General features: G+C 37.9%; 2 protein-coding genes across 2 annotated transcripts; both read left to right on the plus strand.

Moving 5' to 3' along the window:
- Positions 1 to 627: 627 nt before the first annotated feature.
- Positions 628 to 18,581, plus strand: LOC149025102 (uncharacterized). Its single transcript, XM_089145330.1, has 10 exons — positions 628 to 938; positions 2,191 to 2,316; positions 2,463 to 2,550; positions 4,598 to 4,683; positions 4,770 to 4,985; positions 6,575 to 6,759; positions 14,398 to 14,556; positions 14,663 to 14,743; positions 14,843 to 14,897; positions 15,630 to 18,581. Exons 1-10 carry the CDS (start codon positions 828 to 830, stop codon positions 15,837 to 15,839), a joined length of 1,317 nt encoding a protein of 438 aa, XP_089001456.1. The 5' UTR covers positions 628 to 827; the 3' UTR covers positions 15,840 to 18,581.
- Positions 18,582 to 21,400: 2,819 nt separating this feature from the next.
- Positions 21,401 to 23,136, plus strand: PID2 (AGC (cAMP-dependent, cGMP-dependent and protein kinase C) kinase family protein). The gene is made up of 2 exons (XM_089143069.1): positions 21,401 to 22,004; positions 22,131 to 23,136. Exons 1-2 carry the CDS (start codon positions 21,436 to 21,438, stop codon positions 22,981 to 22,983), a joined length of 1,422 nt encoding a protein of 473 aa, XP_088999195.1. The 5' UTR covers positions 21,401 to 21,435; the 3' UTR covers positions 22,984 to 23,136.
- The last annotated feature ends 1,352 nt before the right edge of the window (positions 23,137 to 24,488 follow it).

Raw genomic sequence — 24,488 nt, forward strand, 5'->3', positions numbered from 1 at the left:
TGGAAAAGTGATGGGGTGGGTCCCACTTTTTAATTTTCCCAACTTTCCCACAAAATCCCATCAAATATGTGGGGTTTTAAAATAGCATGGGGTGGAAAAGTTGAACTGCCACATCAGCAGACAAGGTTCCTTGATTCAAGGAACCTTGTCTCCCACTTTCCCACCCCAAGCAACCAAATACTCTACCATTTTAGGATTTAAAGGAAAAGTAAGAAATTTACACATTTTTCAAGAATTTTCCCACCCCTTTTTTCCCACCCCACCTTTATTCCAGCAAACAAACGCAGCCTTAGGGTTAGAGGCAAATTCCAGCCTTATATTTAAGTTATATCTACTTCTTTAGGGATGTGCTCATAAGCTGGCCTAAAACTCTTCTTTAACGTTTCTAAAAGTTCGGGTGCATCTGTAATCCTCCTCTACGGTGAAAGCAACACTAATGTATGTTCTCAAAAAAAAAAAAACTAATTATGTTCGTATCAAAAGATTCAAAATATATGGTTTTTTAAACCGTTAGATCGCATAAGATCATCTCATCTTTGATCGAGCAGACAACATGCGTTCGTGTCATTTTATTGTACTGTTTAAAGTCTCATGACATCATCAAACAAAGCAGGTTACCGAGTCTCAGTCACAGATCCAGTGCCCAACTCGCTCCCTTGTCCCCTTGCTGAAATCGCGCGTCTAGCCCATAAAGAGCATAACGAGGAAGAGGGGTCCTCCGAAGATCTTAAGAATCTGGGTCTCAGTCCCTTCTCCTCTCTTCAGGTTTCGAAGAAAGAGTTGAAAAGCTTGGAAGAGGAGGAAAAGAAAAGAAAAGGAAATACAATATGGCTCTGACGGGCGTGAAAATGTCGGAGGATGTCTGGTTAACATGTGTTACTCATGCATTGTCTACGGAGACGGAAGAGATTATGGGTCTTCTCCTTGGAGACATTCAGGTGGGTTTGATTAACTTTATTCAATCTTGATTTCTCGTTATTTCTTTTTTTCCTTCTCTCTTTTATCGGGGTTTGTGGATGGATTGGAAGGGATGTTGCGTTTGTTAGGTAGGACCGTACGACGAGTTCTTTTGGAAATGGGATTGGAATTACTATTCTTATGTGGGTTTGGGGTTTCAGTCATTGGGGTAATCTTTGGTGTCAAGTTTCTTGAGAAGTGCTACTTATATTGCTATATATGAACTGAACTGAATTATAAAGAAGATCACATACGCTTTTGTGGGTTTTTCTTTTTTTCGGATATAGTATATAGAGTCAAGGTTTCTGGGGCGAGTGATTGAGCAGAGTTGAGCTAATTTGACATACTGGCTGTCGTTGATTCTCCTGCTTTCTTTATTTGAATTCCGTGTGCTGACCGTTTTGAATTCCTTGTTAGAGCTATCATTGTTTCCTCATTTGGGTGGATTGGTCGAACAGGACTTCATATGGTCAACCTATGTAATGGCAACAGACCCCTCTCTGTTTGAGCATAATCCATGTGAATTGAAAAGGAAAATTCTCAATGACTTAATTCTGCAAATTGGGTACACTTTTTATTTTTATTTTTATTTTTTTTATTCTAGATGTGAATTAGATGGGGTATTGTATTGGGGGAATCTTATTCGTGGTGGGAGTGGAACCTTGTTTTTGATGATAACAAATCTTTATGTTTCTCTCAATTAATTTATGGGTCTTTTCTTGAATGCGAGTAGAAGTTTTTTTCTTTCATGTCAACGTCATTTGTTTTAGAGATTATGTTTCCATCAATTTTCACCGTAAAGACTGTTTCGGGTATCCATTGAGAATAGTAATCACTCAGCCTCAGCCATGGTGAACTAATTGCAACTTTATTATGGCTCCTTTTTACTTCCAATTGGATATCATTCTGCTTTTCTTTAACTTGTAAGAGTTTTGTAATTTTTCATAAGTTTTCTCGAGTATATGACACTGCTTGGACTTTATTGTATCTCTGAATATGGCTTGTGAAATGGTGGACTTAATTATCATTGCATTTTCAATTTTCTATCATTGGCTTGTAAAAGATTTCCTGCTTTTCTTGGTCAATCATAACATCTTTACTGAATTCTGATTTTCTTGAGTTTGTTGGAGACTGCTATACAGTTAGAGATAACTCAAGATGAAAGAGGAAGTATGTTACCAATTTGGTTATCCTCCCTTCTTTTACTTTGGTTCTGATGTTGGAAGTTTTCAGTACTTAAACAATGGGAGTGCCACTGCACTAATCTGGGGAGCATCACCTCAGACACGGTCTGATCGACGTAAGGATCGAGTAGAGACGAATCCTGAGCAATTGGCTGCAGCATCAGCTCAGGCTGAGATATCCTTGACTTTCTTTTCGTCTATGTAATTTACATTGGCTGACGTAATTTGGATTGGCTGATCCATTTTCTTATATTAACTGCAAACTGTATAATTGAGGCTAGTTGATAGGTTTTCTGGTTGTTTATCTTAATCCTATAGTACAGAATGACACTAGCTACAGGAAGAACAACAAGGGTGATTGGGTGGTACCATTCACATCCACACATTACAGTTCTTCCATCCCATGTTGGTAAGGAAGATTTACAATTATTATTTTCTGCTAATCTTTGCTTATCATTCTTGAAGTTGTTTATTTATATCTATCCCAGATATTGTCTCTTTTCTTTATTTTCTTTTTCAACTTTTATTCATTTCTGGAAGTATTTACCGATTTTCTGGTCTGTAGCACAACACTCTCTGAACATCTAACAAAACAAAAAGTCTAGAAACTGAAAAAAGAATAGAGGGGAGATAGTCTACCAAGAAAATAGGAAAGCACGGGATCACATACATCACTCAAACTGAGCATTATATCTAGCTTAGAAATTCTTTATCCTACTACATGAACTAGAAGGGTTAGAGTGTCTGGTTATTACATATTTGACTGTTTTAACAAGGTATGTTGTGTGACCTGATCTGGGATTGGAAAGAATATTCAAAAGCATGAGTTGTAAATCTTTTTTATCTAAATTTTGAATTCAAGTTATTCTTCAGTTAGTGGTTCACTGCCCTCCTCCCCTCTTCTCCCTTTTACATTGGCTAAACTTCAATTATGGATTGACCTAGGGTAAGACTTTCTTGTCAAGGAATAAGTAAAGTATTTACCCAAACTCCACTAGACAAATAAGATGAAGTAATTGAAAAAGATTTGAGCTGACAAATAGTCTTTGTAAAATTGCTGAACGTGATTAATATCCCTGCCTAACATTGTGGTATCTTTTCCATCCCGAAATCCACCATCCATGCCATGGAGTCCCTGTCTGCCTTCCTCTGGAAAGGGCATAAAACTTCCTGCTTCATCTATCCTGTCTGTTGGTCGACCATTTGCCGGCCAATCTTTGAAGGTGGCCTCGGTATTTGTCGGATCTTTGATGTTAACTTGACTTGCCTTCTCAAGCTTATCTGGAAGATTGCCTCAAAGCAAGAAGACTTCATTTGGGTTACTTGGGTTTATTCCTTCCTTCTCCATTTAGATTCCCTCTGGACGGTCCCCGTGCCCTCCAATCCTTCTTGGATCTGGAGGAAAATCCTTTTGCTTTGTCCCCGTGCTCTCTCCGCTATCTCTACTTCCATTTCCACTGGCTCCTCCACCTCTTTTTGGCTAGACCCGTGGCATTCGATGGGCATTCTCTTTTCCCCGTGCTGTCTATGAGTCCCGCATTCCCAAAACCACCCCCTTGTCTACTTTCATTTCCTATGGCTCTTGGTCCCCTGCTCCCCTACCTTCTCTGGCTCCCCCAGTGACACTACCATTTGGCTCCCATCCCCTACCAAAACCTTTTCCACCTCTTCAGTCTGGAACCTTCTCTGTACCCACAACCCTAATCCCCCCGGCCTCCCCTGGTTTGGTTTAGAAGACACATCTGCCGACACTCCCTTACCCTTTGGAGGGCCCTTCACCATGCCCTCCCTACCCAATCCTTCCTTATTGGCCGCTATATCCTTGTTAACCCAAGTTGCATCATTTGTTGGAATGGCTCGGAGGACCTTGATCACCTTTTCTTTTCTTGCCCTTTTTCTAGATCTATTTGGGAAAAAACCCTATCCTATATTTGGCCCCGTTCGAGGCGATTTTTTGGCTTTACTAGTGAGTGGTCTTAGATTTTGAGAAACTTCACAGGTTCTTTTATTTGCGATCGGGTTGGTAAGCTCGTGTTTTGTGCCATTGTCCATCATCTTTGGTGGGAACCCAATCTTCGGAGATGGACTTCCAAATCTCGATTGAAAGATATGATTTGGAATGCCATCTATTTTTATGTTTCTACTAGACTTGTAGCTACTCCCCATCCCCTGATTGATGATACCCCAAGGAACAAGTTTATTGTTGTCTTTAGGGGCCTTAACCTTTCTTTCCGGTTTTCTTCCTAAAGACCGTTCTTGTTTGTTCCTTTTTCGTTAGTATATTATTTATTCATCCAAAAAAAACATTATTTTTTGTTAATGGTAGGATAATATCATTGCCTGGCATTTTTTGTGGCCTAAAGATGACATATTCTTTTTTTTCTTCTACATTAGTTGGAAATGTCATAGTTTCGTTGACATGGAAATTGTCTTGTTTCTGAAATCTAATTCTGCAGATGTGCGGACTCAGTCCATGTATCAACTTCTAGATACTGGGTTTATTGGGCTCATATTTTCATGTTTCAGTGAAGATGCATCAAAGGTCTGGATCAAAATTTAATGTGTTCTCTGAACCTTAAGGGTGTAATTGTCTTTCATCTTGATTGGAACATTTATATTTTACTTTAGGTTGGAAGAATCCAGGTCATCGCATTCCAATCCTTGGATGGGAGGCAGAAGCAAACACCTAGACCTGTTTCAGTGTCACCTGTCAACAGTTCAGTTATAGAAATTGAAACATCTTTGAGCCCTTCTGACAGTGCATCAGCTAGATCTGGGTCTTCAAGATTAGACAGCCTTGAACAGGACACTGGTGATTCAAGAGCAGCTGCTGGAAGCTCCAAGGTATTTCACAAGTTGTCATGGAGTTTTCATGTGTTAATTCTTGTTTGTTTATCAACTGGCATTTGCACGACAGGCGTCATTACTTGGTGGCTGTTTTGACCATGAGAGAGCAAATGATTAACAATTGTATAAATATGCTTTTTTAAATTTCAAACTCAACTGAATTGCTTGTTTTGGGTGGTCTGGTTATTTATTGAACATATGCTACTTAGAAAAGAAGACAAATTTATCTGATACCATTGCTAGTTGATGGGTCTCCATGAGGAGTGCTACAGTTTTAGCTTCAAAACTTGGATGCCATGTTCATGCCACACTAAACACCAATTTACATTTCTGCACTTTGAGGCTGCTATGTGGGCTGAGGCATCTTTGTATGTAATATCACTTACTGCATGATATTACACTCAAAAGATGTTAGTACACAGGATGCATTTACAATCTTCTATGTTAGGGAAATGCCATATAGTGTGTTAAATAGCAAAAGAGAAATTGCTTAAATATGGTTTTTGATCACCATTCTTACGATGAAGACATGTGGGCACATCTGGTGTTTATTGCTACACTGTCGCCTTCTGTTTTCCTCTCTTTTTTTGTTTTCTTTTGTTTTTGTTTTTGTGTGTGTGTGTGTGTTTTTTTTTTTGGTTTTTTGTTTTTGTTTTTGGTTTTGTGTTTTTTTCTTCCCCCCTCTTCCATTTCTAATGTTTGACGAGTACTTATGTAGTCTTTATAGAGTAATTGGTACCCGAAAGGTTGTTTTCAGTTCAGATTTATGGCAGTAATGTGCTCTGGGAGCTACTTCGGTATTGCTATAAGTCAGAGGATGTTTGAAATCAATGGCCTGTGAATGTTGAAGAAATAAAGGACTCTTTCGAAGTTCTGAATATATTCACCACATTTTTATTGGTTTGTGGAAGCTGACTGCATGCAGAATTCAAGTAGTACTGAGAATGGATTTAGTAATTCAGACGTATTCAATTGTAAGGTTTAATCTCTGCTTAGTTGCTTTTCAAATGTGGGGATAGGATAAGACTTGCAGATGCTATTTTTTGGTAATATAGTTGCATTGTTGGGCGAAAAAGTAGGCAAAAGGTTATTTTTTCTTGAAGAAAAGTTATCCCTTGTTTCCTGTCCCACCCATAATGTGGGAAAACACAAGGAAAAGAAATTTGAGATAAAATTAGTCATATCTGACTTCATTTCTCCTGCTTTCAAGGTGGGAAATGATTGACTAGAGTCCATTGACAATCAAACAACAAATATGGTTTTTTAATCATGTCTTTTCTTTTGATTTTCTTGATGTAACCAAACTAGCAGTGAAGGACATTTTGTTATTTCTTTTCTTTCTTGTTTTTTCATTTTATTTTTTATTTTATTATCACCTCAGACAACAACTGGACCCAGCCTTAGTGAAAAACTTCTATTTTCTATAAAATCTTGATCGTCTGTAAGTTAAAAAAGGTTGCCTCCCCCTGCTCCTTTTTCTGACGGTTGTTTGATAGCCCTGTATTCATTCTTTGATTTTAAAGATGTGTGCTTGTGTTACGGTAACTTTCTTCACTGTAAATATTGAATGTTATATGGTTGGCTAGGGTGGAAGAAAAGCTGCAGATTTGGAGGGATTTTTTGCTCATGCAGATGTTAATTATCTTGGGAAAGAGAAAACAGTATCAGATTTCCATGGTGATCAGTTACAAAATGCTGTTATTGATATAGACTCCATGGATATGACAGCAAGTATGCAAGAAGCAATGCATCGCTCAACTTTGGACATGAGGTAGTACTTGAGTATGTACTTGATCACCCAACGACTGTTTACTTTGTATTTTTAAGTATATTTCTGTTAATGTTGCAAAATAAAGTATTTGTTGTGAATCATCGAAGATACAAAGGTAAGCTTCGTAAGTGTTATCTTCCCGAGAGAAAAGACAATAAAAATCTTACTGATTATCTAATGGGATTAGCAAGCTTCCCTAGTACTTCTCCATGCTTTGCCCTATATTTACCAATTATATGACAATATTCCTTGCTTTCCATCAGTGTCTTGCACAAGGCATGAGTTCTGGTTTGATATTTCTTGCCTCAAGTCACTACCAATATTCCCCCCCCCCCCCCCCAAAAAAAAAAAAAAAAAAAAAACAATAAAGACAAGGAAAATCAGTAGCAATGTTTCTTATTTTATCCTAAAGATCACTCCCCAACCCTTCTATCTTTTGTTTTTCTTTGTTTCATTCAGAAACTTTTAATGAGTCAATTTGCTTGCATGATCCCAGGCATGTGAGCACCCACAGATTTTTTTGGCTCCCCATTTTCAGTTACTCAATCATGTTCTTCTTTCCCCTAACAATCAATGTAATGGTCTTTGATTTTGTTATCCATGTTCAGTTATTACGGTGCTGACAGTCGTGATATGTTACTAATTACTACCAGATCGGATAGATAAAATCAACTTGTAATGTTTGCAGTGATGGTGATGATGGTGATAACATTGATGCTTTGTTTCTTGTTTGTATAAAGTGAACCTGTGGAAGAAAACTAATAGTGACAGAAAAATTAAATCCACCATGTTGCTTCTGGAATTCCCCAATTTGGACAATGTTATCCATTACAGGAATTAGACAACAATAATAGTTTGTTGTGATAAACAAAATAATAGAAGAAAACAGAGACTAGAAAGTAAAAGAACAGAAAGGTGATGCAAGGCGACCCAGATGAAGATGAACCGTTCAATTTGGGTTTCGGATAACTAGAATAATTGGGAGGACCATGTTGCTATTTACTTGATGGGTTATGTAGGACATCAGAATTATTTTTAAGTTCCATCATTTGATGTGTTCCTAATATCGTCTTTATTTGTAGGAATCTTTTGTTTCTCTGTAAGTATGGTGTGATCCTCATCATCAAAAGTAGATTGAATAGAATGAGACTGTGAGTTTTGATGAGGTGTGCATTTGTTGCATGTGATCTTCCCTTTCTCCACTTTCTTCTGTGATCTCTTCTTCTTTACTTTCTTCCTTTCTCCTGGAACAGCAGTCCAACAAAAGAGGCCTTTGTTGTAATATGTGTACAAGGGTAGAATTGTCGTCAAGGGTAGTTCTGTCCTGTAATCATTCTAGACGATTGTTCTTTAATTATAAATAAAGCTGCACATGTGTCTCAGTCCGAATTCCTTAAACCATTACACGGATCCCTCCCAATTCTTTGTTATTCATCTCAGACTTCTAGGAACTGAACTGATGCTGTAGATGATTCAACCCTCCAAGTTCAGTCATCATTATTGAGAACCAACTGGCAAACCAGACCTTGCAACTTCTTTGTCCCCTGGAGCAATTTCATAATTCATAAATCTGTTGTTCAATTAATACTTGTTTGCTTAAATTTTTGTGTTGGGTTCAACAGAGATGCGACTTTACTAATCTTTGCTTGAAGTTTCATTGTTCCTGACATTGAATTGAACGAGTCCTTCCACCTCAGTTGTAAGTTGTAACCGGTCCTCTTCTGGTTTCTGTTGATATTCAAGGCTGAAGATCTCTTGCTTGAAGTGTTATTTTAATTTGATCCTATTTCCTGTAGTGCCGTATTCTTCCATCTTTTGTTCCCATTAAGCCTTATTCAGTTTTCCTTTCAAGAATTCACTTCCCCATTATGTGGTATTCTTTCTATAGTTATGAAACTGCCATCAGCTTTGACTACGGTATTTGATTGGCCAACAGGGTATGTGACTAGGGTTTTGCATCAAAAGGTCATTACTAAATGGTATAGTTGATGTTTAGTTTCAAAGGTGTTGCCCCAAATGGAGTGCGAGAGTGGAGTAATTATGGTTTCTTTTTTCTTTTTTTTTTTTGGGGGGGGGGGGGGGGGGGGGGGAAGAGTTATCATGAAACTTGAAAGTCAAGTTGCATATACAGGTTTCGGTCCTTTACCTTATTACAAGGTTTCTCCTAATTTTTAAAGTCGGCCTCGTAGATCAAAGAACTATGTTTTGGTTAAGTAGGTGTCTGCAGAGCTAGTTGTCTGTGGCCTAAGACATGTGAGTAGATACTGTTGAATTTTTTAGCCATCCAAACATTTAATTTGGAGGACCCTTTTAGATAGTAAAAGGCATAAATGTTTCAAAACCACCAAGCTATAAACAGGGTATCTGGTGGTCTCTGAACTGGATGGTGCACCTAAGTTATGGAGTTCAGATTCCTACTAATCTAACTTAGACACTGAGCTGAATTACAAATTTCATATACTGACTTTATGCTTACTTTACGGCTTATAAATGAAGTGAATTACAATTATGCATCTGTATCTTGAAACTAGTGAGGAATAACAAACTCTAGGAGGTTCTTTATAACATGGGAGGGGTTACCTCCTTGTGATGCAATCCCATGTTCAATAATCTAGTGACGAAGAACAAGCAAGATTCTCATGGTTCCTGTTTCTCCTTCTTCAATTTTGATGTAAACAAACAAGATTCTTATGGTTCCTGTGGAGCTTTGAGTTGGGAATTGTTGGGGATGGATGCACAAGCACGAGGAAGAACACAAGCATAACACACTCACAACAAGGAATCTAATGTGGTTTGGCAAGATTGCCTAGCTTTGTCGGAGAGAAAAAAAAGTTTCCACTATTCTGAAAAACTCACCACTCTCACACCTCACAAGGTGCTACCTTTTGCTTGCCTTGTTCCCTAGGTTATCCCATAGAGATTATTTATGGGGAAACCTAAAACACCAATCCTTGTATAGTTATAATTTTATCGTTGTACAAGTAATTGACCCAACCTTGATCCAATTAAAAATATAACCAAACTATGATTATATGGACTTGCATAATACAGGACACTTAAACCCAACAATCTCCACCTTGGCTTGAATTTTTGCAAACTATCTTGAAGAAAATCATTTGTTGATGTCTCCTTACAATCACCCGTCTTTGTGTATCCGCCACACCTTACTACATAGTCCACATTCCCTCTAGGGATACTTTCCTGACTGCCATAACCTAAACCAGCATGATGCGCACCCCCCCTAAGGTGTCTTGTACAACTCATTGTTGTCGTACAATGTACATGGCTTCGAGATCACTGCCATTCACCTAATCCGAAGTGAAAGTCACTCGCTTCTTCCCAAATTTGCCCTTGTTTGGCGCTTGTACTACCTGCAAATTCTGTCTGCCTGTACCCCTTGCTCGAGTGCTAACTGGAGCTCTACTTGTTTCAACACTTCCTGCAAGCCTATATAGTTTACCAATCATCTTTCCTTGCGTCACAACCATGACCCCTCTTGAAACCTTGAGAACTCCACTTTTAGATCAACATTTAAGTCCTTTAGAATCTAGAGTTCCCAATGAAATAAGATTCTTCCTTTGAGCTAGAACATGTCAAACCCTAATCAAAGTTCGCACAATCACATCTAATATGTGAATCCATACAGTCCCACTAACAACCTTGCTTTCTGCATTGTTTGCCACTTTGACAGTACCACCCTCATATGCATGATATGTAGCAAACTGATCCCTGATTGAACACTTATGAAACAAACACCCAATATCTAAGATCCAGTCTGTAGTATCCATACCTGATGATATAGTTAGAAGGACATCATCTCCTCCATCATCACTCCATAAGAAAACAGTAAATGCTTCTTCATTCTCCCCGTCCTCCTTATGCCTTGAACAATCCCTCCTTATATGACCTTCCTCTTTGCGACCAACAGATTTCGAGCGACCCCTTGACTTTCTAGACCCCTCTATTCTCCCATTTGATCTTCCTCTACTATGACCACCCCTTACAACCAAGGCACTACCTTCATCTGACTCCCTATCACCATTATTTTTCCGTTGTGTTTCATTCATCCGCAGTGTAGTAACAACATCATCAAGCTTCTAGTATCCTTACCAAAAAGTAATATAGGAATAGTGTGATCAAGTGACTAAAGGAGTGATGCCAACAGGAGTAATGCCTTGTCCTTCTCTTTGATCTCCTCAGGAGCCAACAACTCTGTCAAAATCTTGTTGAACTCATCCAAGTACTCGTCAAACTTTACTCCCTTTGACAACTTAAGGCCACATAACCGTTTCTTAAAAAACAACCAATTTGTCAATGATTTGGACTTGTACTTGCTCTCCAGCTTTGCCCAAGCTTCTTCTAATTTGCCAACTCGATGACTTCACGAAGAACATTTTCCGCAAGATACAATTGAATCGTACTATTTGCTTGATCCCTCAACTCTTGCCACTCGTGTTTCTTCATCTTCTCTGGCCTTTTTTTTTCCTGAGAGCTTAATAGTACCTTTGAGTGTAAGAATATTCTTCACCCGTTGTCGCCACAAGGTGAAATCATTATGACCATTGAAAAGTTCTATGGAGAAATTAGAACTCTTCACTGCCATCCTATTTACTTGATTTTTGCCTTTCATATTTGTCGTCAACCTAAATAACGTGTTCATTGATCTCTATAAGAATCCACAAGATCAATACCAATGGAGCGAAAGCTTATCGATTAGTCACTTTCACCGAGTCTGGAACACCTAAAAACTTGAGGAATACGTAACCTAGTACAAAAAATCTTTACACAAGATCCTATAGAAACAATTTGTACGAAACTGATAGTAAAAAACAACTTTTTCCCCTCCATTGAACCCTTCTCCCCTCCCCTTCCCCTTTTTCCCCTTGGTTCTTCTTCCCATGTTCCTCTTTACCTCAACCCTTGTTTTTATACTTTACAATGTAATCATTACATTAAACAACCTTCTAAAGAAAAAAGTTCAAGAACTTCAAACAAAACCTGCGGAAGCTCAAAACACCGGACGGCTTTACCGTTCTTTTCCCCCCCCTCAATGATCATGGTTTGTCCAACCTCCGCCCTCTTTTTTTTCCCCTTCCATGATCCAGTTCCACACCGATTGTGATTTGAACAATTGTGAAAATAAGAAAAAACATAATTTCATGATCTCTAAATTAGAGAGCCGTTCCTTCAATCAATCCATTGAAGCCTTCTCTGTTCTCCTTGCATTGTTCTTATCCTTCTTGGATCTTCGCACACCTCTGGTGACAATCCACCAAACTTTGCCTTTGATATTGTGTTAACAATCTCAAGGTCTGTAACCAGTATTGGGTTGAGAGAAGAAGAAAGAGAAATTGAGGGGGGGGGGGGGGGGGGGGAAGAAGAGAGAATAATTGGAGAACAATGCTGGGTGATAAAATCTATATATTCTACCGTGCTAGCAAGCACATATTTGTATTAAACTGAATAGAATTATAAAAGGAAATATAACTCAAATATAACTCTTAACTCTTGCCTAATTAAACCTAAACCTTAGTAGGAAACTCACTTAAGGACACTAATAACCAAAACCTAAACCAATAAGGAAACCACGATAGGGGGACTCCCCCTATCATGTTACATCATATTATCTCTCTTTATCTCTAATAGGAACATTAACCAAAATACTAGAGCTGACAGTTTTGGGTTCTACAAACAGGATTATTGAACATGGGTACCTCCTTGTGATGCAACCCCATGCAGTTTAGGGTTCTACAAGCAGGAACCATAATTATACCGAGATCTGCAGAGAAATAATATGACAAGAGGAATCAAAATTTGATGAGCAATCCGAATTTGAACCAAAAAACATAGGTCCTGCTTGGTGCTGAATCAAGAGAAATTAAAAATAAGAGTAAGAGTAAATAGAGAAGAGGGTATGATTGAATCTGATAAAAACTGAAGGTAGGCATTAGGTCTGAGGATGCCAATCTTGGATGCACCGCTCAATGACATCAACATTCTTAAAAAATATGTTCTTTACTCGAATCATCCTTTGTTTTAATTATTGTTCTTCTTCTTCCTTTTTTTTTTTTTTTTTGGGGGGGGGGGGTTGGGTTATGTGTATGAAGGCCTTCTAGAATTCCTAGATTGACCAATAGAGGACTCTTAGTCACTTTTATGTGTTAAAGTAATGGAAGTAATGGTCTCAATACAACTCTTAAGCGCTATATTGAGCATCCTAATCTAACTCAAATATTTGACTTAATAATTCATTTAGTATACTAGCTTATTTGCCATCTAATGGGCTTATTTAGTTAGAATTATTGCAATGAAACCCGTAAAGATGAAAGGTTCAATATACCTTATGACTATCCAAAGTTCAATTTCAGCCTGTTATGTTGCTACCAACTCCTTGTGGGCCTTCCGAGCTTTTGTGTAGGCCTGCATAACGGGATTAATGTCTAATAAAATTGCACCAGACACAGTTATTAGGCGCATTGGATGCCACCTCTATGCTCAATGACGTATGTTGTTGGTCCAATTGAGGTCCCTTCCAAGCCAGCATACTATATATATATATATATATATTATTTTTCTTCTTCTTTTTCTGTGGCTTGTTCATCAGTTTCAAAAGTAAGTTGTGAGGGAGGTAGGAAGTAAGTGGTGTCTAAGGTTCTTTAGTTGTAAAAGTAAGTTTGTGGTATGTAGGAACTAAGTGGTGCGTAAAGTTCTCTCTCTCTCGCTCTTGTGGGGGTAGACCTTGTATTTCATTATAGGAAATGAATAATCCAAACAATCTGGACAGAAGGTCTTTGCTAAAGAATGATGCTGCGTTATTATCGAGTGTGTGTGTGGACCTTATATTTCACTACAGGAAATGAATAATCCAATCAATCTGGACAGAAGGTCTTTGCTAAAGAATGATGCTGCGTTATTATCGAGTGTGTGTGTGGACATTATATTTCACTACAGGAAATGAATAATCCAATCAATCTGGATAGGTGGTCTGTGCTAAAGAAGGATGCTGGGCTATCATTCTTATTTTGGTGACCTTATACTTAAATATGGGAAATGAATAATTCAAACAATGTGTAGGTCTTTGCTAAAGAATGATGCTGGATTGTCATTCTTATTTTGGTTATAAGATAGGTTTAAGATGTTATATTTATCTCAGTTTCGATGAGAATCACTTGACAGTTGGTCCAGCATATGATAGGTCTCCAAACCTAGGTAGCACTGGTACACCCCAGGACTTTGGTCCAACAAGGGTTGAGATCTTTATACTAGTTTACTTAATCATTTTCGTCTTCTAATTGTTTTGGGTTGACTGAAATGTGGGAGTTTTTGAGTTCGACTTGCAAGTTAATTCAGTTTTGTAGTTTGAATTGGAGTTATTTTCTTCTTGAATTCTTGCTTGTAACCCAACATTGGGCATTGAAATGAATAGAATGTTGTGGGAAGACTCTGTAAATGTGATTTCATGATCTTCCCCCCTTCTACTGCAACTTTTCATTTTCTTCCCTGCCAGCCCCAACCAAGTCCTTCATGTCCCGATCATTTGATCATCTGTGCCAGAATATTTTGTATGTTCGAACCTTTTTCTCATTAGAAGCACATAGTTTTATCCTCTAAATAGTTGGATTGCTACTTGGCCAATAGTGGTGCAGAGTATGTCAGAAAAGAGATTCATCTTCAAGTTTGGCCAACCGCTGCTCTCTTGAAGCTTGATACTCCTTTAACTTCATTCATAGAGTTGCAACGTGTACTTTTTGAAGAGGAGCATGCTGCGTATAACCAGGCCATCTTACAGAACTTGCGGTAAGCAAATGATACCCAATCTTACTAATGGTCATAAGTATTTTGCAAATCATTTAATGATTTTTTTTCTTTTTCATTTTCTTATTTCATTGGGATGCATTGCTAGCGACGGGAAAGTGCATCCCCTTGCTTTCATTCATCACACATCAACATACCAGGCTTCCATGTGCAAGTTAATGGAGTACTGGTTAGAACATTTCCTCGTTTTGTTTCTACTTAGTATGGATTATGGTTTGAGAGTAGATTATGTTCTAATACTTGCTGTTCTTGCTTATTGTCAATGCAGTTTAAGTCCAGCTATCAGTGTCCTTCAAGACCGTCTGAGAGAAAACGAAATTAGGGTATTGTAATATTTACTTTCTTTAGTGAAATATGAGGTTCTAGAAGACTAGTTAAATGGTTTATATACTGTAGTGATGCATGCTGTGTTTCATGTACACATGGAGAGGGTGTTGATTGAATACCATAGCTTGATATGGTGTTCAGGGCAATTTGAGGCTGTAGGCCGATTGTTAGACCAGGCTGCCAGCCGCATTAGAAGAAAGAACATACGGAAAATACAATGGCACCAACTGAGAACCCTCAGTTAGGAAATAAATAGTGGGATAAGGTCCCAGATATAAGCTATAAAGACCCCCTACCTTGTAACTCCTTGCTTAACAAACTCAAAAGAGAATCACAGCCAAACAGTTCTGAGTTTTCTGGATGAAGTGCGTATATCTTGAAGGTCCTTCAGTCCCATCTTGAAGCCAGCCAATCATCAATCTGGAGTTGGCTTCTACAGTTAAACTACTTCACCCTTGTTGAAGTCTTGAAGAGCAATCTCAATGGTTTGAATGGTTGCTTTCAAGACGCCATTTTGGATGTTGGTAGATATTCTAAAAAATGAAAAGAAATGCCAAAACCAGGTATAACTTTTAAAGTTAGAAAGGATAGTCCATTCAAGTATACTCTTGCCCTGTGAGAATTCCTGTACCCATCAATGAGTTCCACATCCTCATCTTACATACATTTTTGCTATGATCTTGAGAAATGTTTTAAAAAGGGAGATTGACCCACTTCTTAAAAAACAGTTAGCCATGCTGACAGAGGAAGCCAAGAGTTTGGAGATTGAAACATTAAGCGGGAGTCAATCCAGAACTGAATCTCCTCGGAATTTAACAGCACATGGGTTCCGGAGTGGTGCACACATGGGTCAGAGAGACATGTATTCCTCAGCAGCAGAGTCAAGTAAGCTGAGTCGTCCTGCTGCTGCTTTTAGCCGTAGCAGAAAAGGTTCTTAAATGTACAGCAGTTAAATCTCTTTTCTCATGCATTATGTAAGTTTCATGTTTGATTGTATGGCCTTTTTTTCTTGTTCTCTTCTTCCCTGTTCTTTCTTTTGTATCCTGCAGATATTCTGATTGTATGAAATTGGAAACAAAAATTGTTCAAATGCACATTTGTTGAAATTCCAACCCCTGTAAATGTTGTGAAGTGGCTTATCGGTGCTATTTATTTTATCAAGATTCCGAGAAGATGTTGATGACCTTGTTTATATTGGCTTCCACAACTATTGGGAAGATTTTGCATAACTTCATTGTTTCTGATTGGAGCTTGATATGCTTATAAAGAAGTATCGGTGACAAAAATCCTCAATATTGGGTGTGGAATAGGAATACACAGAAAACATTTTAGAGTAAATGAAGTCAATTGCAATGAATTGATATTTTGGTATCATAATCTACTATGCTCTGAATTTGTGGAATTGGATGAAATGAGAAATTAAATTAAAAAAAGGGGAGGGAACTCACAGAAAATGAATAAACCAAGATGTTGCTTTGGGAATAACATGAGTAAACTAGACATGCAGGCATCGTAGTTAGATGACCGAAGTACAATATAAATGTACTGGGGGCAGCACACAATTGATATGGTCTGATGTGCAAAAAATATTAGCAGCATTTGTTTGCTACAAGCATGGCTTAAAATAGGTTGGAATTGTGATATAGGATCTATGTAGTTGATCCCATTTAGGTTGGAGAAATGCAGTTAAACTGAAGCATAAGTTGTTCTGAAATTGATTAGTCTATCAAATGTAACTGTTCATCAGAGCTACATCTGCTGAACATACTGTCACTATCCCTTAGGATACTGTCAGTGTGGAGTGTTAACATATTTGTCCAGTTGAAGAATAAAAAGCATGGAAATCATGTTTCTTCTTCGTTTTGTAAGTCAGAGACTCCCCCTGTGGGTTGGTAATCTAGTAATACTGATGGCTTAGTTTGTCTGGTAACACCAATTCCTTAGGGAACCAAACCTTTCTTTTAACTTCAAACCTGTGAGGACTTGGAGTTGGTACTTTGAATCTCTATTTGTGGTTTTACAGAAGATAAACCAGTTTGAACTGCAGCCTTTGCCTTGAAAGTTGAAAGTTTACTATGATAGCAATGGAAGTAGAACATGGGTCAGTGTGTTGTCACATATTGGAGATTGACATAAGGTGCATGTTTGCCAGAGAATCTGGAAGATCCCTTTAAGCAAGTTAACAATAGTTTGGAACCATATTGCACCTGATTTATTCTTAACCTCTTACCAGAGAATGGTGCTGTTGTAAACTGAATATAAGCGGAGGTGCTAAATGCAGGATGGGAGAATGGTGAAAGACACAGATGCTTTCTTATGCGCATGGATGAACACTTGATCCCCCAGACTATCATGATAGTATCAACGAACCGAATGGGTCTGTTCGATGACTAGGTAGGGATCATATTTTTCCCTGTTGGTTTAGCTTGGACCCATGGAACTTTGCTATCCCATTTCAATTGGATCAAGTGTGGAATGATGGACTTTCAAAAGAAAAGGCAAAGAGATACTGATAGGATGTCGAGAAAGTGAATGTAGAGTGGCAAATTGAAGAAAAGATGAAAATCGGTTTCTTTATGATATAAGAAGACCTGACATCTTTCCAGATTTCTGCTTTAAGGAATTGTGCTTCAAAAAAGTGTCTTGAATTTGAGATTGAATTGTCAAGAAGTACAGAATGGCCTCTAGATTCCAATTCATAGAATTAATTTGGTACCATCTATTGTGTTTGTGTGCTTAAATTCGACCTCTCAGATGATGTAAAGTCCTCTTCTAATATGGACCCACTCCTTTTGTCATTTACAGAAGCTTTGATGTATGCTGATGTAGGTTTAGGCTGATCTAGAGGATCTAAACTCATTTTTGATGGTTTTTTTTAGTGTTTTGAGTTATGTTTATATTGACCTGCGAGATTATTGTTCATCTGGTTCGATTGATCTGTAGATGATGGATCATGGGTGTAAAATTCTTTATCACGAACTCACTTGAGTTGCTTTTTCCTGAACATTTTCTCATTAGAAAATCACATGCAACCCTGGATTTGGCACTCCTCTCTGGCGAGTTCTGCGTGGGAAACAGCCACTCTCGGCTCCCCATTCCTCTATAGAAAACTTCCTCTCTGGTGAATTTGCCAATGGATCTTTCCAAGCCAGTTTTCCAGAATTTTAACCTTACCCCGTCCTAGTTGTTCTAGCTCTATTTTTTTGCCATAGTAAGAGTGAAACTCCAAATACATTACCATCGCTGGGTCAGGAAAATCATTAATATCGCCACGCCATGTTTGCAGTGTCAAAGCTTCTTTCTTAATAGAAACACCTGCAAGTAATGTTATTAGGCAGCCAATCATCTCAGATGAGAAATGGGCATAACCCAAATGGGTTATGGTTGAAATGACGTGTGGCATACCTACTGGACATCTTCTAAGTAACATGTTATCGGTTCAACTCAGAATCATAGAAGATTTAGCAAAGCAAATACGAAGACAACATCTGAGAAGATGAGCAGTTTCTTCCAGAAAATCATATTCAATTTGCAGACCCCCACTCCAATTCTGTGGAAAGATTCAAAGAACACTGGAGAAGACAAGCATGGCCAAGCTGACACCCACAAGGCCACAACACATTACAGAACTAGTTTATGGAAAAACCCCAGACGGATCATTTAAAAAATTTCATAATGAAAGTGGACTGATTTCATAGGGACTTGGATTGATTGATCTGGCCAAGAAACAGCTTCTGCCTCTTCAGGGTGGTGGGTGCAACTATCATGGAAGCTCCAAGCTATGGGGTCCGAAACATTTTATAAATAAAAAATCAAAGGAATACCCTATTGAGCAGAAGGGCTAGGGATATCCTTGATGGAGAGGCCATGGTTTAGAAAAATCCAAACCATCCGATAAAGCCGGTCTGGCCAAACCTGGACCATATATATAGTGAGTGTACTTGTGGTTGTTTCAATGGGGTCAAAGGTCTTCTTGACAGGAAGATTGGATGGGCGATTTTGCTTCAGAAGTGAAAACTGAAAACAAGTAATGGAGCTTTGAGTTTTCCAATGTATTTGCTTCTCTGCGATGCTGCTGTTTTTGCTGGGTTTGCTGCCTGATATTGAAACCAAAAAGGGAAATGATAAGATCCTGCAGGAAAAGAAACATGAAAAGAAGAATGGTATTATAATATGAAATTTCCTTCTGTGATCTGAATAATCCAAATCTTTTCAAATGAGAGAGAAAGATCTGCTATGATCTACCCCACTTCATGAATCATTTCCATCTCTACTTATCAGTTATAGTTTTAGTTTGTCTAATCAGTAGTGAGAGATTTTTCTTTCTGACTATTGATGGTTCATGTGGAATAGTGGAATGATGCTATTATAAGGATTTGAGTGGAAAAGAAAGCTTTAGAAGATGAGAGAAATCCAATGGTGAAATTAGAAATTTGAAAATGATTTTTTTCTGGCTGATTTTTACTACTTGCCAATTGAATTGATTGGGAAACTGTTTCCCATCAAGTGCAATGAATTCAGGTCCCTCGGTTTCACTTTTTTGGGACCCTTCTTTTCCATTTCTTTTTATGGTATATACTTCCTATTTTAATGCATTTTCCTTTTAAGTGTAGTAATTTCTGGAATTGATTTTAGCTGAATTATTACGAAATTATTTTTTTAGCTGAATTAAAATATATTTTTTTGGGTAAGAAACTGAATTAAGAGTTTGAGAGAAATAATTTCTTACATCCTTCAGGCTATTATCCATGAAATTTTCTAGAGCATGGATGTCATGTTAGATTGTGTTTGGTTGACAAGAAATGAATGGAAATAATAACAAAAACAAATTTTATACTAATATCTCATGGATTGAAAATTCCATGATATTTAGATTAGTAGACATTCTTTTTGATTGTTTTTGAATTATTTCTTGAAAGTGGGGGAATTATCATGAGCAGCCCCAAAAATTCTTGTCATTTGATAAGAAGTCTTATTTTTGCTTGTGATGTATATTTTTTTGAACTTGTGTTTAAAGTGAATATTACCATGGTTCCTATAAATTTTGAATAATTCAAATATACAAAATTTTGTATTCTTTTTTTTCCTATTAACAACTAAACATCATGGTTGTTTATTTTTCATTTGTTCTTTTCATTTCTGTCGTTCTCTTTGCATCCAACATAAGAGATGAAATGAATAGAGAGAGTAACGAGAAAAGAAAAGAGACCCAATGGTGCTTGGTTCTCAATGGAGAAAAGTCGAAAACATACATATTTGACTTACAAAAAATTATATGAAACGGCACGTATTCCACAACAACACTTCACAAGTAGTGACTTTCTTTTTCACAAATTTTTTTATGATACTCATTATATTCATGTTATTTTCATATTTCTCAAGACAACACAAAATCTTCTATTCATGAGGGAAAATAAATCAATGGGTTTTTCTTGTCATCATATTCATATCTTACGAACCAAATGAAGCCTTAGACAGTGATGCACACAGCCACACAGGGTTATTGGAAAGATTATTAGATTTGTTTTTGCAAAGATGTTATTTTTCTTTTCTTTGGTAAAATTTAAAAATATGTTCTTCAAACCTTTTAAAAACTGTAGGACTACATTTAAACAAAAGTGTTGGCCAATGGAAGTACAACGTATGTAATCGGGATGTCTACTTTTCTCGTGCGAGACAATGCCAACCTCTCACAACCGTTATGCTTATGAACAAGAACCACATAGGCCAAGCGACTGCCGACTAACAACTTTTTAGTATTTTTACTTCAATTTAAGTTATTAAATAAGATAAAAAAAAATAAAAATGGAGAGAATACATTGAAACTCATTGCTAAAATTGTAGTAAAGCCCCATAAATGGGCTGCTTTTTTTTTCTTCTTTTCTTTTGGGAGTTGAACCCTAAATTTCACAGTTCACATGTCACACGAGTATACCATTAAGGGATAAATAGCTCACCTACCATATTGGATTGGAGGTGGAAATTAATGTGGCACGGGTAACTCATGCACCCACTCCTTGCAAATATCTCTCTACAACTTCACCTCAAAATTACATTAGAATCCCTCTATAGTAAGATTTTAGTTTCTGCAATTTACATTTCAGAATGATGGTTGAATTTTCACATAAGTGGTTCTCAACTTTTCTATTTTACAAAAATGAAGAGTAATGGTGCAGAGGAATGAAACAGTGGAATACCCAAAATGCCACAGAGGTCCAAAATGAGTATTTCCAGACTTATTCATAGAGTGATTACCCAAAAAAATAAAAAAAAACTTCTTCATAGGGTAATTCATTCCCAAGTGACCTAATAATTCGTGAATCAATATTGGATTTGCTTCCAATCATGAATCAACAAAAAATAATGAAGGAGGATCTGCACAGCATTGTAAAATGTAATGAGTCTGGAGGGTAATAGTGAAATTTGGTTATCATATGGTTTGATACTGTTGTATATATAGGTCTCTCCTCACTTCTTACAAATCACAACAGCAAAGGAAACCAAAAAAGCACACTGAGAGAGAGAGAGAGAGTCATGAAAGTCACAAGCCGAGATGAATCTGATTATGACAGTAGCAGTTCTTCGATCACGGTGCCGGAATCAGGTCACAGTTTTATCAGTGGTGACCTTAGCTGCCGGAGCTCTATCTCCGCCTGCTCCAACTTGGACAACACCCTCTACGGTGGTGGTGGTCAGAAGCCACATAAGGCAAACCAAGCCGCCTGGGAGGCCATGAAACTCCTAAGGGGAGAGAAAGGCCGAGTTGGGCTCGACCATTTCCGCCTGATACGTCGACTCGGCAGCGGTGACATCGGCAATGTTTATCTCTGCCAGCTCCGAACCCCAGCCGTGGGCTTGCCAGAGAGCCTGTACGCCATGAAAGTTGTGGACAGAGAAGCACTTGCGTTCAGGAAGAAGCTTCAGAGGGCAGATATGGAGAAGGAGATTCTGGGTATCCTTGATCACCCTTTTCTCCCAACTCTGTATGCCGAGTTCAACGCTTCTCACTACTCTTGTTTGGTCATGGAGTTCTGCCCTGGTGGTGACCTCCACGCTGCCAGACAACGTCAGCCAGGGAAGCGCTTTAGTATCTCTTCAGCCAAGTAAGTCATTTTCCACTCCCCCCGCTCGCCCATTGTTCCATGACTCACCTAGTTGAGTTCTTGGATCGCTGGTTCATGACTCTGATAATGAAACCTACTTAAACTTCAAATTAATTAATCATGCAGGTTTTACGCAGCAGAGACCCTCTTGGCTATGGAGTATCTGCATATGATGGGTGTTGTTTACAGAGACCTTAAACCTGAAAATGTGTTGGTTAGAGAAGATGGGCACATCATGCTTTCTGACTTTGATCTCTCCCTCAAGTGTGATGTTGTTCCAAGACTTCTTAGAACCAAGGTTGATCCTGATGAAAGTTCTCAGCCCATTGAGGAGAAGTGCTCTCTCCCCTCATGTGCCACACCCATGCAACCTGTACTTTCTTGTTTCTCATCTCCTAACAGGAAGAAGGAGGGAAGAACGGCCATGGAAAGAACACAAGTTGATTTGCAAGACATTAATGCAGAATTGGTGGCAGAACCCATCAATGCTCGATCTAAATCCTTTGTTGGAACTCATGAGTACTTGGCCCCAGAGGTGATCTCAGGATCTGGCCATGGAAGTGCTGTAGATTGGTGGACTCTTGGTGTGTTCTTGTATGAGCTCTTATATGGGAAGACGCCATTTATTGGTGAAAACAATGAGAAGACCCTCATAAACATCATCAAGCAGCCATTAACTTTCCCTAGGATTGGTGTCAGTAGTACTAAAGAGTTTGAAGAAATGGTGAAGGTTCAAGATCTTATAAGCAAACTTCTAGTGAAGAACCCCAAGAAGAGGCTCGGGAGCTCCATGGGCTCTGTTGAGATCAAGAGGCACGAGTTCTTCAAGGGTGTCAACTGGGCTCTGATAAGATCAGTCAGACCACCAGAAGTCCCTAGAGATTTACTGAAGATCAAAAGCAAAGCTTCCATACCCAAGTTAACCAAGAAAGAAAGAGATGCCACTTATCAGATCCCTCACCATTTTGATTACTTCTAAATTATGTATAGAAATAAATTTAGCAGTGGATAGGAAGCATATAATTAGTCTTGTGTTAACACTAATGGAATAGGTATATTTTGTTCTCTACTTTTCTATACTACACTTCATTGCTCTCCACTGCTGCGAACTAATGAAAAAATTAATTAAATATCAAGGGGTTTAATTAAAAGTATCTTTCTTAATTTCATGTTTCTGCTTCTCTGCAACTGTTTAATGTTAATATATTTTTTTGGATATCTTTGCCCCTATACATGAATTAATTAAGGGAATTGGCTGAAGAAAAAAAAGAATTAAGTAAGGCATGCATGTCTTCTAGTCTACCAGAAAGAGAGGAAAGAAATAATAAAAAGGAGGACCCATGATTGTCTGTGATCCTTTTCATGAATTAGAAGTTAATTTTATAAGATCTTCATGAGAACTCATGTGGTGACAATAATGGCTCTTGTGAATGATGAAAAAAATAATAAAGGAAAAGTTACAGTGAAGTTGAACCAACCCCATTCTTGTATTAATTAATTTTTCCCCTATATTGCTAGTGGGTACTCACCTCTACAAACACCACACAGATTTCTTTTACCCATTTTCAGAAAAAAAAGAAGGAAAAAAAAAAAAAAAAAAGAAAAAAGAAAAAAAGAGAAAGAAAGAAAGAAACAAGCCCATCATGTTCACTTGCCTCTTTTACATGAGTGCTCACTTAGAATTTGCATCCAGCCATTGAGGTCACAGTCGCACTCACACCTCAATCACAAAGGTTCTCACAAGAAAATTATACAAGGAAAAGATAAAAGAGGATAAAACTAGCACAATTGATGGGCAAAATAGATTTTGATTTGAACAATGTTAGTATATTTCTTGACATCATAAGCAATTAGTAGATTTTAATCCTTAATCTGGGATTAGATAAGGATCATTATAGTTAATTAGTATGGAGCTTTTTGTTGTCTGATGAAAGGCCAATGAGTCAACAAAGGACTAAACAAGTCAAGGGGTATTATGGTCATCTGTGATACTTTTGCCCCCTTCAGACTGTCAGCTCATACTGCACGCGGGTCTAATTTCCTGAAAGTAGGACTGTGACAGAACTTCCCTCTCTCTCTTTCTCTCTCTCTCTCTCTCTAACATTTGATGGGTGGGGTGAGAGTGAGATGGTTTTGCAAATGATGAGAAATTTGAAGCTTTTCATGAAGCATTCAAGCAGTTCACAGCTTTTTGCTTTGCCCTGTAGATTCTCTCTATGTATTGATGAATTATACAACCTGATTTTTATTTATTTTTAATGGGTATTGTTTTAAATATACAGAGAAGTACTCTTCCAAGCAAGGGGCTTAAATTTGTTAAACGTGGCCATTCATGCACTTCAAGACCTTGGGACAGTTGAACGGCCAATGTGTATTCCAAGTTTCAGTTACTGCAGATTGACAATTGTTCTTCTTCTACCTTTCAATCCAGAAAGCTCATAATAAATCTGTCTGGAGATCATAGCTAGATTCTTGGTCGAGCAC

This window comes from Hakea prostrata, chromosome 2, assembly GCF_041222555.1.
Source record: "Hakea prostrata isolate BN-2017 chromosome 2, UWA_Hpros_2, whole genome shotgun sequence".
NCBI lineage: Eukaryota > Viridiplantae > Streptophyta > Magnoliopsida > Proteales > Proteaceae > Hakea > Hakea prostrata.